This window comes from Pseudopipra pipra, chromosome 4 (assembly GCF_036250125.1).
Source record: "Pseudopipra pipra isolate bDixPip1 chromosome 4, bDixPip1.hap1, whole genome shotgun sequence".
NCBI classification, from domain to species: Eukaryota; Metazoa; Chordata; class Aves; order Passeriformes; family Pipridae; genus Pseudopipra; species Pseudopipra pipra.
Window position 1 is genome coordinate 1773534 of NC_087552.1, and position 12579 is coordinate 1786112.

The 12579-nt window shown below is 47.3% G+C and overlaps 1 protein-coding gene across 3 annotated transcripts; it reads left to right on the forward strand.

The window, feature by feature from the left end:
• The first annotated feature begins 173 nt into the window (after positions 1 to 173).
• Positions 174 to 12160, forward strand: NUP54 (nucleoporin 54). Of its 3 annotated transcripts, XM_064653748.1 has the most exons (13): positions 185 to 352; positions 1790 to 1951; positions 4043 to 4126; positions 4226 to 4360; positions 5041 to 5270; positions 7331 to 7518; positions 7944 to 8140; positions 8831 to 8885; positions 9454 to 9547; positions 10017 to 10124; positions 10490 to 10609; positions 10928 to 11038; positions 11340 to 12160. In XM_064653748.1, the coding sequence occupies exons 1-13, from the start codon at positions 301 to 303 to the stop codon at positions 11466 to 11468; spliced, it is 1665 nt and encodes a 554-aa protein (XP_064509818.1). In that variant the 5' UTR covers positions 185 to 300; the 3' UTR covers positions 11469 to 12160. The 3 variants fall into 3 exon arrangements, with proteins under 3 accessions (XP_064509819.1, XP_064509818.1, XP_064509820.1); XM_064653749.1 differs by lacking the exon at positions 1790 to 1951 and having other exon boundaries at positions 174 to 352; XM_064653750.1 differs by lacking the exons at positions 185 to 352; positions 1790 to 1951 and adding an exon at positions 873 to 1058.
• Positions 12161 to 12579: the final 419 nt, after the last annotated feature.

Below are 12579 nucleotides of genomic sequence, written 5' to 3' on the forward strand. Positions count from 1 at the left end.
GATACACGAGGAAAAGAGCTGTTTGGGTTTATTACCGTTAATTATCCCTTTATTTCCCTGTCTCCCATGGTACAGTCCCCCGTCCCGTCCCCCCCCCTTCCGCCCTACAGCCAGCTGGCGCGCGCCGATTACGTAAGCGCCCGGCGCCCGCGCGTCGCGTCGTCCGCGCCACCCGGAAGCGCTTTGGCGGTAGAGGCGGTGTCTCGTGCGGCCGGTTTTGTTCGCGGCCGGACCCGCCGCGGGGGCTCGCACGCGCCTCCCGCGGGGGATCTTCCCCCGCGCCGCCACCCGAGCGGCCCCATGGCCTTCAACTTCGGCGCGACGGCGGGAGCCGGGGCCGCCAACCCGAGCGGTGAGCGCAGGGGGAGCGGGGCGGGGCGGGGTCGGGAGGGGCGGGGGGAGCCGGGCGGCGGGCAGCGCGCGCCCCCCCTCCGGCCAATGGGAACCGCGGCGCGTGCCCCTCGGCCAATGAGATCTCCGGCCCGCTCAGCGGCCCGCGCGTGCCCCCCCGCCAATAAGGAACGACCGCCGGCAGCACGTGCGCCCCCGGCTTTGAGAACCGCACGTGCCCCGCGCGCGATAGGAACGGCCGTGGCGGCCCGCGCGCGCCCCCCCGCCAATGGGAACCGCAGCCGCCTCAGAGCCCACGCGCGCCCCCCCTCCAATGGGAACCGCGGTGGCGGCCCGCGCGTGCCCCCCCGCCAATTGAAACGGCAGTCGCCTCAGAGCCCGCGCGCGCCCCCCCGCCAATGGGAACCGTGGCCGCCTCAGAGCCCGCGCGTGCCCCCCCGCCAATGGGAACTGTGGCCGCCTCAGAGCCCGCGCGTGCCCCCCCCCCAATGGGAACCGCGGTGGCGGCCGGCGCGCGCCCCCCGGCCAATGGGCTGCGCGGTCCCCTCACGGCCGCCCCTCAGTGCCCCCCCCCGGCCACGGCGGGACCCGCGAGTCGCTGCCGGGGCGCCCGTGACGGGGCCGTGCGGCTCATTCCGGGCAGCACTTTGCTTGCAATGACGTTCCCACTTGGATGAGGTGGCCTGGGAAGTCCGCTTTTGGGCAAGGTAAAACACGGATTTTAACTTGTAAAGGAAGAAAAACCTTTTCCCCCCTCTTATTTTGTCGTTGTCAGTCGCGGTGAAGTGTAAGCCTGAGCCTTCCTTACGCTCACTTGGTAAAATAAATCATTGCTGGCTCCTAGTAGACCGTCTGAGCAAGTACTTTGGGCAGGTCCCACGTTCACTGCAGCTAACCTGAATTTTACTGTGTGATTTCCCACTCCGAGTGTTTCACACGCTCTTTCTGACCCCATCTGAAAGTGAAGAATAACCTCGTGCTGTTTGTACACCGTGTCAAGGTTTATTACACACACAGCCCAATATCAGAGGGAATTCTGGGATCGCATCCCAGGTCTTCCCTCTGTCTGTGCAGCACGGACCTGTTCCAGCTGCACCCTGGGCACACTGAGATGGGATGCAGAAAGTATTCACCTTGCTGGTGAATACCAGCAAGGCTGGGGTGGGCAGATTTTGGGATGTAACTTGGGTAAGTCCACCCTGGAATAACTGAGGCATGTGTTGTGCCTCAGCTGCTGGAGGTGTGTTTTCATACTTCCAGCAGTGATGTGTGGAGCTTTTAACTGTCCTCCTTGTGTCCAATAAATGATATCTTACTCTTGTTTTTAACTGTGCCTGTCTGGTCCACGGGGATGTAAAAATGTTTCAGGTTTTCTCTCCTGCCTTCTGCTCAGAAGAACTAATGTTGCCTTGCTCTTTTTCTGCTTCCCACTCGTCAGGATTTGGTGGGCTTGAAACTGCAAACTCCACTGCCAGTGGGTTTAATTTTGGGGGTTTCGGATTAACTGCTAATCCTGCGGTGAATTTTAATATTGGGAATTTCGGTGTTTCCACTACCTCAACTCCACCGTTCAATTTTGGTAACAGTCTGGCAAGTGCAGGTAGATAATGAGGAAATACTTGTTCTGTGGTAAATGTTCCTAGCAGGGGTCCAAGAATGACATCCCTAACTGGGAATCTGGGACAGTACTAATCTTCATATCCAGTGAAGACTGGGGAGAAAAGCTCTGGAAGTGGAGAGGGTCTGAGAGCCATAGGCTTGTAGGGGTTTTGCCTGTTAAATTCTGAAGGAATAGCTTTTAAAGGAAAAACAGCCCTGTACCAAATACTCAGTCTCTGAAATGGGAATGAATTGGGGTCACCCACCAGTCTGAAATTGGGCCTCAATCAGAGCCAAACGGCGCCGTCAGGTCTCCATTCAGATCCAGGCGATTCCGAACAACCCCAGAGCTGCTCCCTGTGCCACGTTTCCTGACGTGAGATTCTTGGACTGCTGCAGTCATGTTTCCATCTTCCCCCTGTGTTCTCATTGGCCTTGCGTTGGCTGTCATGAATGCACCACACCCCAGCAGTTTCTGTGGAGAAACAAATTGTATACGACCGGCACAAAAGCGCAGCCCAGCCCTGACCTGTTCCCCAAATGCTGCCGAGCATCCCAAAACCTCCCCGGCTCTCCGGAGGGAGGCTCGGTGCTCCGGGAAGGGCCCTGGGTGTCATGGGTGTGCTGGGTGGTGGTTAAGAATACCCTCGTGGCCCCATATAGAACCATCGGTGATGTGATTTCACCTTAAATCTCTCCCATTTTGTGTGAAAACGCTGGGCTGAATGGATTTCTAATGCCTTTGCTCATGTGGAATTATCCCGGGGATCCTGTTGCCGCTGCTCGTATAGGAATTCCATCCATTCCACAGTGCCATCTCTCCCTGTGTCAGCGACTGTCACCTGCTGTGTGCACTCCAGGGACCTGGTTTTATTCGGGTTTATTTGCTGGGGACACTCTTGGACTGTATTTCTTTGGCTGAATTTGAGCTGCTCCAAAAGAGAACTTGGGCACTTCATTTGGTTTCCCGATTTGCACTCCCAGATCCCTTTCAAAGAAAGGATGACTAAAGAGTACAAAACCACCTAGAGACTGTGTCATCTGCTGGTGCTCCTGACAGGGTGTTTCACTGGCTGGTAGGACAGAAATATGGATGTTAGAGGGAACAACTTCTTAGGACCACTGGCATTAATATGACTGCTGAACGGAAATAAAATGTGATTGCACGTCAGCCTTGGTTTAAGCTTTTTCACTTGGCTGTGTACAGGAGGACTGTGAGTGTAGTAGATTTAAAGACTTTTTTTTTTTTTTTTTTGGCATAGGCATGTGAGTTAGCAGTGGCAGCATCTTTTTGACAAATCCTTTGTAGTGTCTTTTTTTTATTTGAACATGTGTCAAACCAGGCAGACACAGAGAGAACTCGGTTTCCTGGGCTGTCAGCACTCCACAGGCTGCACCTTGGGCCAGTGCTGCATTGGCACCACTGGAGCTCAGGCTCTCCCTTAGGCCCTCTGCTGCTGCCCATTGACTGCTTTTCCTGAAAATCTGTGGGAGACTGATTGCTTTTGCATCCATCTTCCTATACTAGTGGTTGAATCTCTGAATGAGGTTTAATGGGGAAGATAATAGGGAATCTAGGCTTAAAGAAGAAAGGAGCTTCTAGAATTTTACCTGTGAATTTTCCCTGTAAGCACTGTGACCATGGGCACGCTAGCCTCAGGCTGGGATTTATTTCAAAGGGTTAGCAGTGTTTGAAAAGTTTAGAAAACATCAGGTTGTTTATTAAACACCCAGCAGTGACATTGAGCAGAGGTATTCCTGAGAATGAATGTAAGCAATACTACGATTAGTTGTGTCTGTCACAAGGGAAAGCACATCCTGCTGGTAAAGGAACAGGATGTCAGTTGACAGCTGCCTTTTTGTTTACTCTCTTGACACATCACACAAGTTCTGGCTTTCTGGTCCGTGTTTTCTCCCCCATTTCCTCAGACCACAAGCTCGATCCCCCAGACCGTTGTTTAGCACATGCTTGTGACATGTCCCATCCATGTGTCAGACCTGTTCTCATCACACCCCGCAGTGCGGTCGCTCGTGGTGCTGTGTCCGCTCTGCTCCGTGAGCCGCTGCCTGACTCCCGCTCTTTGTTTGGCAGGAGCGTTCGGAGGGTTTGGCACCACCACCACCACCGCAGCACCGGCCTTCAGCTTCTCTGCTCCCACCAACACGGGCACTGGCGGTAAGAGAGTCTGACCTGTTGGCTTTAGAACAACCTGTGAGTGCTTTGGATTGCACAGGCACTATCCTCCTCTCAAAAATCCTCTCCTTTTCCCCCCAGGACTCTTCGGTGCCACCCAGAACAAAGGCTTTGGATTTGGCACTAGTTTTGGCACAGGAACTGGAACTGGCTTGGGTAGTGGGTTGGGAACTGGGCTAGGCTTTGGAGGCTTCGGAACCCAGCAGCAGCAGACCAGTGAGTATGGCCTTCTCTGCGCTTACCCCCCTCTTTGCAGTGAGAGTGTAAGACTGTCACAGTTACTCAGGTAGTGGGACAGAAATGTACTGTAAAAGGAGGCTCTTACACACTTACCTCCTGATTGAGGGAGACTCCCTCAGAAATTTGGCATTTGAAGTGCCTACGTTTGCAGCACTTGCCTTTTTCGTGACTAACTTTACTAGAGCTCAGTCGAGTTCCTGAGCTTCTGACAATATGTACCCCTTTGGTTTAGTGGTGGTAGAAATTGTAGTTACAAAACTGATGTTGCAGTCACACCATTACTAGAAAGGGGAGGAAAACAGCATTTAAAACTCACGTGTTTAAATGTGAGTTGGATAATTAGCTGCTGCAGGCTCTGAGTCTGCTGAGTTTGTAACAACCAACCTGCCCTTCAGGTTTAGATATTGAAGGTGCCAGATGATCCCGTGGATCACTACAGACCTCTTGTTAAAGAATAAAGAAAAATTAATTTTCTTCTAACTCAGCATTCAAGAACTACTGTTGTAGTTGAAGATTAGGAGTAAAAAAAAATTATTTATTTATTCTGTGCTTTTATTCTGCTTCTCAGAATGTGAAGTGGTGCCAATGATAGGTGATAGTAAGTGAGTCTGGCATGGTTAGTCAAGGAATTAATTTGGATTTTCCGTCCACCACAGCGTTAGGAAGCGGGTTGTTCAGCCAGCCTGCCCAGACACCCGCCCAGTCCAACCAGCTCATCAATACAGCCAGTGCCCTGTCGGCTCCAACACTCCTGGGGGATGAGAGGGATGCCATCCTGGCCAAGTGGAATCAGCTGCAGGCCTTCTGGGGAACGGGCAAAGGGTACTTCAACAACAACATCGCTCCTGTGGAGTTCACGCAGGAAAACCCCTTTTGCAGATTTAAGGTAAGGAGTTGTACAGCTGCCCACAAAGGGCTCTGACACCCTTGTTCTGTTTGCTGAGTCTGAGCATCTCATGGGTGTTAAATCAGATTTTGTTACTGGTAAGAGTATTCTGAAACAGTGTTTTTCCAGGTAATCCACACAGTTCTGGTGCATGCTCATTAAAAGGGTCGAAGATGCTGGAAATCTGGGTGGTGTGGAGGGACTAGATCATGAGACCAGATGTGGATCATAAAAGTAACATTTTCTGATAGCATTCAGGTTAGTGTGTGTGTCACTGGAGCAAGTCTCTGGAAATGAATTTTAATGTGTATTTGTGGAAGTGACAGTATGACAGAAACCATGTAAAATAACTGTGTTAAAATAACCCTTTATGAACCTGGCCTGTGCCAGGTTTGAAGTCCACCAGCCTTCAGATCTGTGCCTTTTTCCCTCCCATGCTCCCACTGTAGGAGCTCACATGCTCCATTCCCTGTCTGAGATCGTCAGCAGTTCTCCTGTGGACAGAGAATTCGTGGCTCTTCATCCTCTGCCAATCCTGCCTCTGCTGACTGCCTTGCTAAGCCTCAGGCCTGGCAGGGATTTGGGGCAGGTGTGGTGATACCCTCCTTCCCCAAGCTGATCCTTACTTTGAGACTTGAATGTAGGTTAATACTTAATTAAGTCTAGTTTTGATTATGCACATCCTGAGACTTGTATAAAATTTTTGCAGCAACCAAGTGCCTGCCTAACAAATGTTTGGCTTGTGTTGCATCGTCTTATTCAGTGTTACCTTGGATATTTTGGTGGCAATGCACCTCGAAGCTTACTTCATTGTAAGTTGTTGTCTGAAATCGCTTTAGAGGCTTTGAAAAATTGCCAAGTGTAAGTTGTGTCATGAAAACTCAGTTATTTTAGAGTTGTATTTACCAAAAAGAGTGGTTTTCGTTTTAGACAATGCCACATACTAGGTTCACTCTTGTACCTGTGACTTGAGTGTTTCTAATGCTGTTATGAATTCATATACCTTAGTGAAACACTGAAAAATCCCATCTATACCAGCAATGGAAGATGCCTAAATAAAATAGGGAGAAGTTGGTGGCACAGGGATAGGAACAAAGCATCGTGAACTAGTTTGGTTATTGCCTCTGAAAGCGTCAGGCACCTGATAAAGAACGAGGCATTACCTGGAGGGTTTCACAGGCGTTCAAGGAATCCACTTGTACACACTTCCAGATGTAGGGCAAAGGAAAAGCACACAGCTCTTAGCCAAGAAAAGTGTGCTTCTAAAGTACGTGTTACAGGCTGCTGTTTGAAGGACCACAGTTAAGTCAATAAAATGTCATAGTTTGAAAATATTTTGTTGCATAAAAAATCATGAAGGATTTATTTATTTAAAACAGAAATAGCAGAGGAGTGATGTGCTTAAAACCAAATTCTTCCCTGGCTGTCACTGTTGTGCTCTATGACAGGATGGCTGATTCTGTGAGGCTCACTGTGGCAGGGGATTACTCACTGCTGACAAAACCAGGCTCTGGGGCACATCCCCAACTCGTTTCTCTCTTCAGCTGAACTTGCAGGAAGGGAAAGGTGCGGGTCACCCACCCACATGCAGTGTCAGGGCCTCAAAAAGCCCCCAGTGTCCACCCTGTCACCTGTGGTGTGTTGGTGTGACAGCTCTTAGGCAAGAGGAGATGAAAGCTGCCACTCTGCTTCTGCATGTAATGAGGTCTGGTCCTCTGGTCCCTTTTGCAGTTTGGGAAAAGGGTAAATTTTAAAATGTTCCTGATTTGCTGTCAGCTCTGCAGAACTCTCAATCCATAGGTTTTTCTTTAAGATGGGAATCGCTACTTAGGAACTTTTTGTAAAAATCCGATCTGTTTCAAAAGCTGCTCTACTGATATTTGTGTGAGAGAATGATTTAGAGAAGGATTGATTTTATGTTTCTGCAGCTCTGAGTATGTTATAAGTTAAATTTTGAACCAATTGCTCTAATCAGAGGGGTTTATCCTGTCCCCTTCATGCCACATTGGATATGCTTTTGCTGAGTAATACATCCTCATTTTTCATTTGTTCCTTTGCAGGCTGTGGGTTACAGTCTAATGCCCAACAACAAGGATGAAGATGGCCTCGTGGTTTTGGTGTTTAACAGAAAAGAAGCAGATATTCGAAGCCAGCAGCAGCAGCTCGTGGAATCACTACACAAAATTCTGGGGGGAAACCAGACCCTCACTGTCAACGTCGAAGGGGTTAAAACGATGCCAGATGACCAGTATGTGAACTTCCCATAGTTCTGCCTTTTTATCCAGTACTGCGTGTTGGAGAGGGTTGGTGCTTAAGTGTACTGCCTCCCCTTCTCCTTGATTTTGGATCTGTTCGTCCTGAGTTCGATTTGTATCTCTCACTCCTTCATATTGCTTTTTATTAAGGCATCAAGTCCAATACCTTTCCAGAGGTTTTAGGTTATTCCCAATGTAGTACTAGTGTCGCCATATAATGTAATGGTATGCACAGCTTTCCTCTCTCTGCCTCGCTGTGTTAAACCCTGCAGTTACTGGTACTTCACATCTCAGTGAGCTAAAGGGAGTTAAGAGCCAGCCAGAAGAAGTGGTCAGTTGGATTTCGGGCTGGTTTTGTTGTGTTAGTTCCTGCACGCTGCTGCCCCTTTGCTGACATTCTGCACTTTGCCTTGCTCAGGACAGAGGTGATCATTTACGTTGTGGAGCGCTCGCCCAACGGCACCTCGAGGAGAGTTCCCGCCACCACCCTCTACGCCCACTTCGAGCAAGCCAACATCAAGTCGTCCCTGCAGCAGCTGGGGGTCAGCCTCTCCATGGCCAGGACAGAGCTGTCCCCAGCACAGGTCAAGCAGCTCCTGCAGAACCCTCCTGCTGGTACGTGGGCTCGGCTTTTTGGGACAAACGCAGGTGTCAGCCCACTGGAAAACACCTTCAAAAGCTGCAAGAGCTACACACAGTGCACATGCAGCTTTGTGTTAGAGTAGCTGTGTTCTTCATGCCATTTCATAAGATAACTTATCTTTACGTCTATAGCTTTCATATATGTCTGTGTTTAAGATATGAAAAGCTATGAAATCAGGATTGCAAAAAGAACTGGGCCTGCCTACTCCTGCAGAAAAAATCAGAGCTAGTTCCTGCTGGGATTACTTTGCCAGCTGGTTTTGGGTTTTGATCATTTATTTACTGATTTTTTTAATATTTGGGGTTTTTTACACAACTTGAAAAGGACAGATGGACCCAAGTGTGGAATACAGTGGAAACAGTAGGAATTTCTCCCTTTAATGTATGAATTATATGATGGGATCACCTGTGGGTTGTTCCTTTCCCCTGCCCTCAAACAAGCAGGAGCATGTGACAGCCTTTGGGACTGAACTTACTGCCACAGCTCAGGAACTGGACTTTTAAGAACTACCCTCATTTAATTAACCTTAGTTTGTGTAACAGTTCAGCATAGTTCATAGGGTTTGTGTATGCCATAGCAATTTTTCCTGCTTAAGAGCTGTAAGATGAGAAAGCTATTCAGATTTATCCATACTAAAAAATTCCTTTGTCTGTTTTTTCCAGGTGTTGATCCTATTATATGGGAACAAGCCAAAGTTGATAATCCTGATCCTGACAAGTAAGTCCAATAGTCTGAGTATTGCAACAAAACTTGGAAAGGGGAGAAAGATAATAATTGCATAGTACCCTCCAGGTAACTTGCAAGAAGCATATTAGAGAAGAACTTGGCCAAGTGTTGATCTGCTTGCAAACACTGAAGATTACTAGAAGTGCCTCTGTTAATCCCTTTACCCATTTAGGTGCTTAGGAGCTGTCAGGATAAAGAGCCTTACTCCCATGACTCAGAGCTGTGGTGTCCTCCATTGCATGCACTAGTTATTGTGACTTGTGTTTTGCAGCCATTATGGTTTTTTCCCCTCTTCTTGCAGTTGAGGGTGATGCATCTTTGTACCCTCAGTAGCTACAGATAATTTGGGCTGATTTCTTTACAACAAAGGACCGGGTTGTTGGGAATAGTGAGGACACTAGAGCTTCGCAAAAGAAGATGTTTTTATTTATTAGCTTACAAAAGGCCATGATTATCTGTGACTTCATATTAGACTCTATTCATAACTATTAATCTATACCACATGTCCAATAAAAAAAAAAAAAAAGATGTGTTGCAAGAAACATTTGTGTTTTTGCAGGCTTATTCCTGTGCCAATGGTGGGTTTCAAGGAACTGTTGAGAAGATTGAAGGTCCAAGATCAGATGACGAAGCAGCATCAAACTCGATTAGATGTAAGGTTGCTCATCTTTATCATGACTGCTTGCTACTACTGAAGGATGTGCTATTAAAATAAACCTCCCCCTGTGCCTCCTGTGTGTTGAAAACTGAAACCAGAACCATGTTGTTAATGTATTTCTTAAATATATCTTTTGCCTAAAAGGGAGCAGCATGGTTTGGCTTTTGTTTCAGGGTCAAGCTCGCTGTGTTGTTAGAGTAAATTAGACTAGCTCAATGAAAGTATGCTGGTATGGACTCTAGGCAACCAGTTTTCCAATGCCTTCTGAAAATCCCAGTTGCAGATGAAAACAAATACAAAGCAGAATAGCTGAGGTAGCAGAAGGCTTTCTAAAAGCATCTGTGGCAAGGACATGAAGTTGCTGGGCTGGGTACTGCTGTGAAACTCCCCATTTCAAATCAGGAGTGATGTGTTCCGTTATCACAAACTCCTCTGACTTCCAACTGCCTCCATGTCCTCTGCAGATAATATCAGAAGATATCAGCGAGCTGCAGAAAAACCAAACGACAACTATGGCAAAAATTGCACAGTACAAAAGGAAGCTGATGGCGCTTTCTCACAGAACATTACAGGTAACAGGGGTAGTGTACATAGCTCCTTTGACACACAGTCTAGTGCCAGAGAGGGCAGGAGGACCTGTGCCAGCTTGTGCAGAACCAGTGTTGAAAAGGAAGTTCTGACTTCAGCTAAATGGTGATCATTTAAGTACCAGGCAGAGCTGTTGGGGAAAGCTTTAGGTCCACAGTACTCGGGAACCTTCTCTCTCCCTTCTCAGGGCAGTCCTGTGGCTCCTGGGTGTCTCAGAGCAGCAGACTAAGTGACAGAAAAGTTCAATGAGACCCATGCTGGAAGAAGGGCAAAAAGACATATGAATGGAGTGGTGGGGAAAGAGATGGGCCAAGTCTTCTCTACTGAACCTATAAGGCTTCTTTTGTAGGTGTTAATCAAGCAGGAGATCCAAAGGAAAAGTGGTTATGCCATCCAAGCAGATGAGGAGCAGCTCCGTGTACAGTTGGATACAATTCAGTGTGAACTTAATGCACCAACACAGTTCAAGGTAGGTAGTTAACAGAACTCTGCTACTCTTTTCTTACTAAAAAAAGTCAGTTTTCCAAACCATGCATGTATGTTTGTTGTGCAAAGCTGTCAGCAGTCCAGCAGCATTACCAAGACTAGCATTGCAGAAGTTGCTGCATACCAATAATTACTTAAGTATTTCTGAGTTCTTGGAAGTATTTGAGTCACGTGCCCTTTGTACATCTTCCAAAACATTTAAAAATTGAATGAGCAGCAATAGTTCCAGTCCTGGTGACTCAAGCAACAGTACATGGTGGAGCTCTGGCAGATGTTTGATTGAAGCCTGTTCCTCCTGCAGGGCAGACTGAATGAGCTCATGTCCCAGATCAGGATGCAGAACCACTTTGGAGCAGTGCGAGCTGAAGAGCGCTATTACATAGATGCAGACCTCTTAAGGGAAATCAAGCAAGTAAGTATGACTGGGTAGAATCCTCTTTGAACTTCATTTAAGCCAGATACACACTTGACATTCCTAGAATGCCATATTCTTGGAATTGTTTGCTGTTCTCAGTGCCAGCGCATCAATGTTACACAAAACCACTCTATGGAGTTAGGCTTTTAGTGCAGGAAATGCTGTTATTCCTTCTTCCAAGAAATTATGCCAGGCTTCTCCATGTGCCAGAGGCACCAGTCACAGCACCTTTGGGAAATATGACTTACAGTCTGCAAAGTTGGACTGTACTCACACTGGTTTCTTTAACTACCTGCAGCACCTGAAGCAGCAGCAAGAAGGGCTCAGTCACCTAATCAGCATCATCAAGGATGACTTGGAAGACATCAAGTTAATAGAACATGGGCTGAATGAGAGCATTCCCATCAGAGGAGGAGTCTTCAGTTGACTGGATGCTGCTGGGCTTACACAGAACACATTAGTCAAGTTCATGGTTCACCTTCCAAGGCTAAAACTGTTGAGGTAAAATAAAACATATCTTGTAGGAGCAATGGTATTTTGGCTGTTACCTTTAGAATTAGCAAAGCCTCTTCTAAGCTTTTAAAATTGACCTTTGGAAGGTTTATATTTTGTAAAGCTGTATATGCTTTAACAAAAGAAGGAAAACTGAATCTGTTCAGATACTGGTTTACTATAAAACTATATGTACTATTGTACATTTTTTTTTCTTTTTTGTCTCTCCTTTTTTTACAACAGCATTGTCCTAGAAAGGCAGTGCTGAGGGGATTGCTTCACTTGTGACTTGGTTTGTGGAAAGCTCAGCCCCCTTCCGTGTTTCTGTTCAAACAATCAAGTAACATTGTGTAAACAGTTAAGTTAAATCATTACGGGGATGTTAGTTGCTGTAACTATGTTGGTCCCTGCAATACCAGTAGTTTACTGGGGCAAGCTGCAGGAACTTCTTTCCAGTTTCTGTTCTTCCTTTGGACTGCACAGATCTGCAGGTCGTGTTTTTATCACTTTACATATGTGATTTATACAGAGCTTTGGTGCCCCTCTAAGTAACAGGATGTCTGGACATTGTCTTCTGCCTTTTTTTAATTGCCCAAGAGTAATAAATTCAGTCTGACTTTGTAATAACTGGTGTGTGGTGTTGGCTCTCAGTTCCATCAGTGACGCTGCTCACAGCTCCAGGTAAGTGCACCTCCCTCTGCTCCAGGCACTGCAAGTCATAGGCACACAGATGGCACCTGATGCCACAGAGCTGCTGGCAGCCTCAGTCCCCAAACCAAGGTACAGAGCCATCTCCCTTACACATCTTACCTGGTAGCAAGTGCTGCAGGGCAGGTACCTACTCCATGCAGTGGAGAGCAGTTTTTAACTCCCCCATTAAAAAATTCACTGATAATAACTGAAACAAAAGAACTTGTGTTACCTGCAGTAAGAGTTTGTACAGCAGAAACAGAGGAAGCAGAATAATTTTGTCCCTTAGTCAACCAGAACAAAATAAATCCCATTCATAAAATTTGATAGATGGAAAAACCAAAAATACAGCCTAA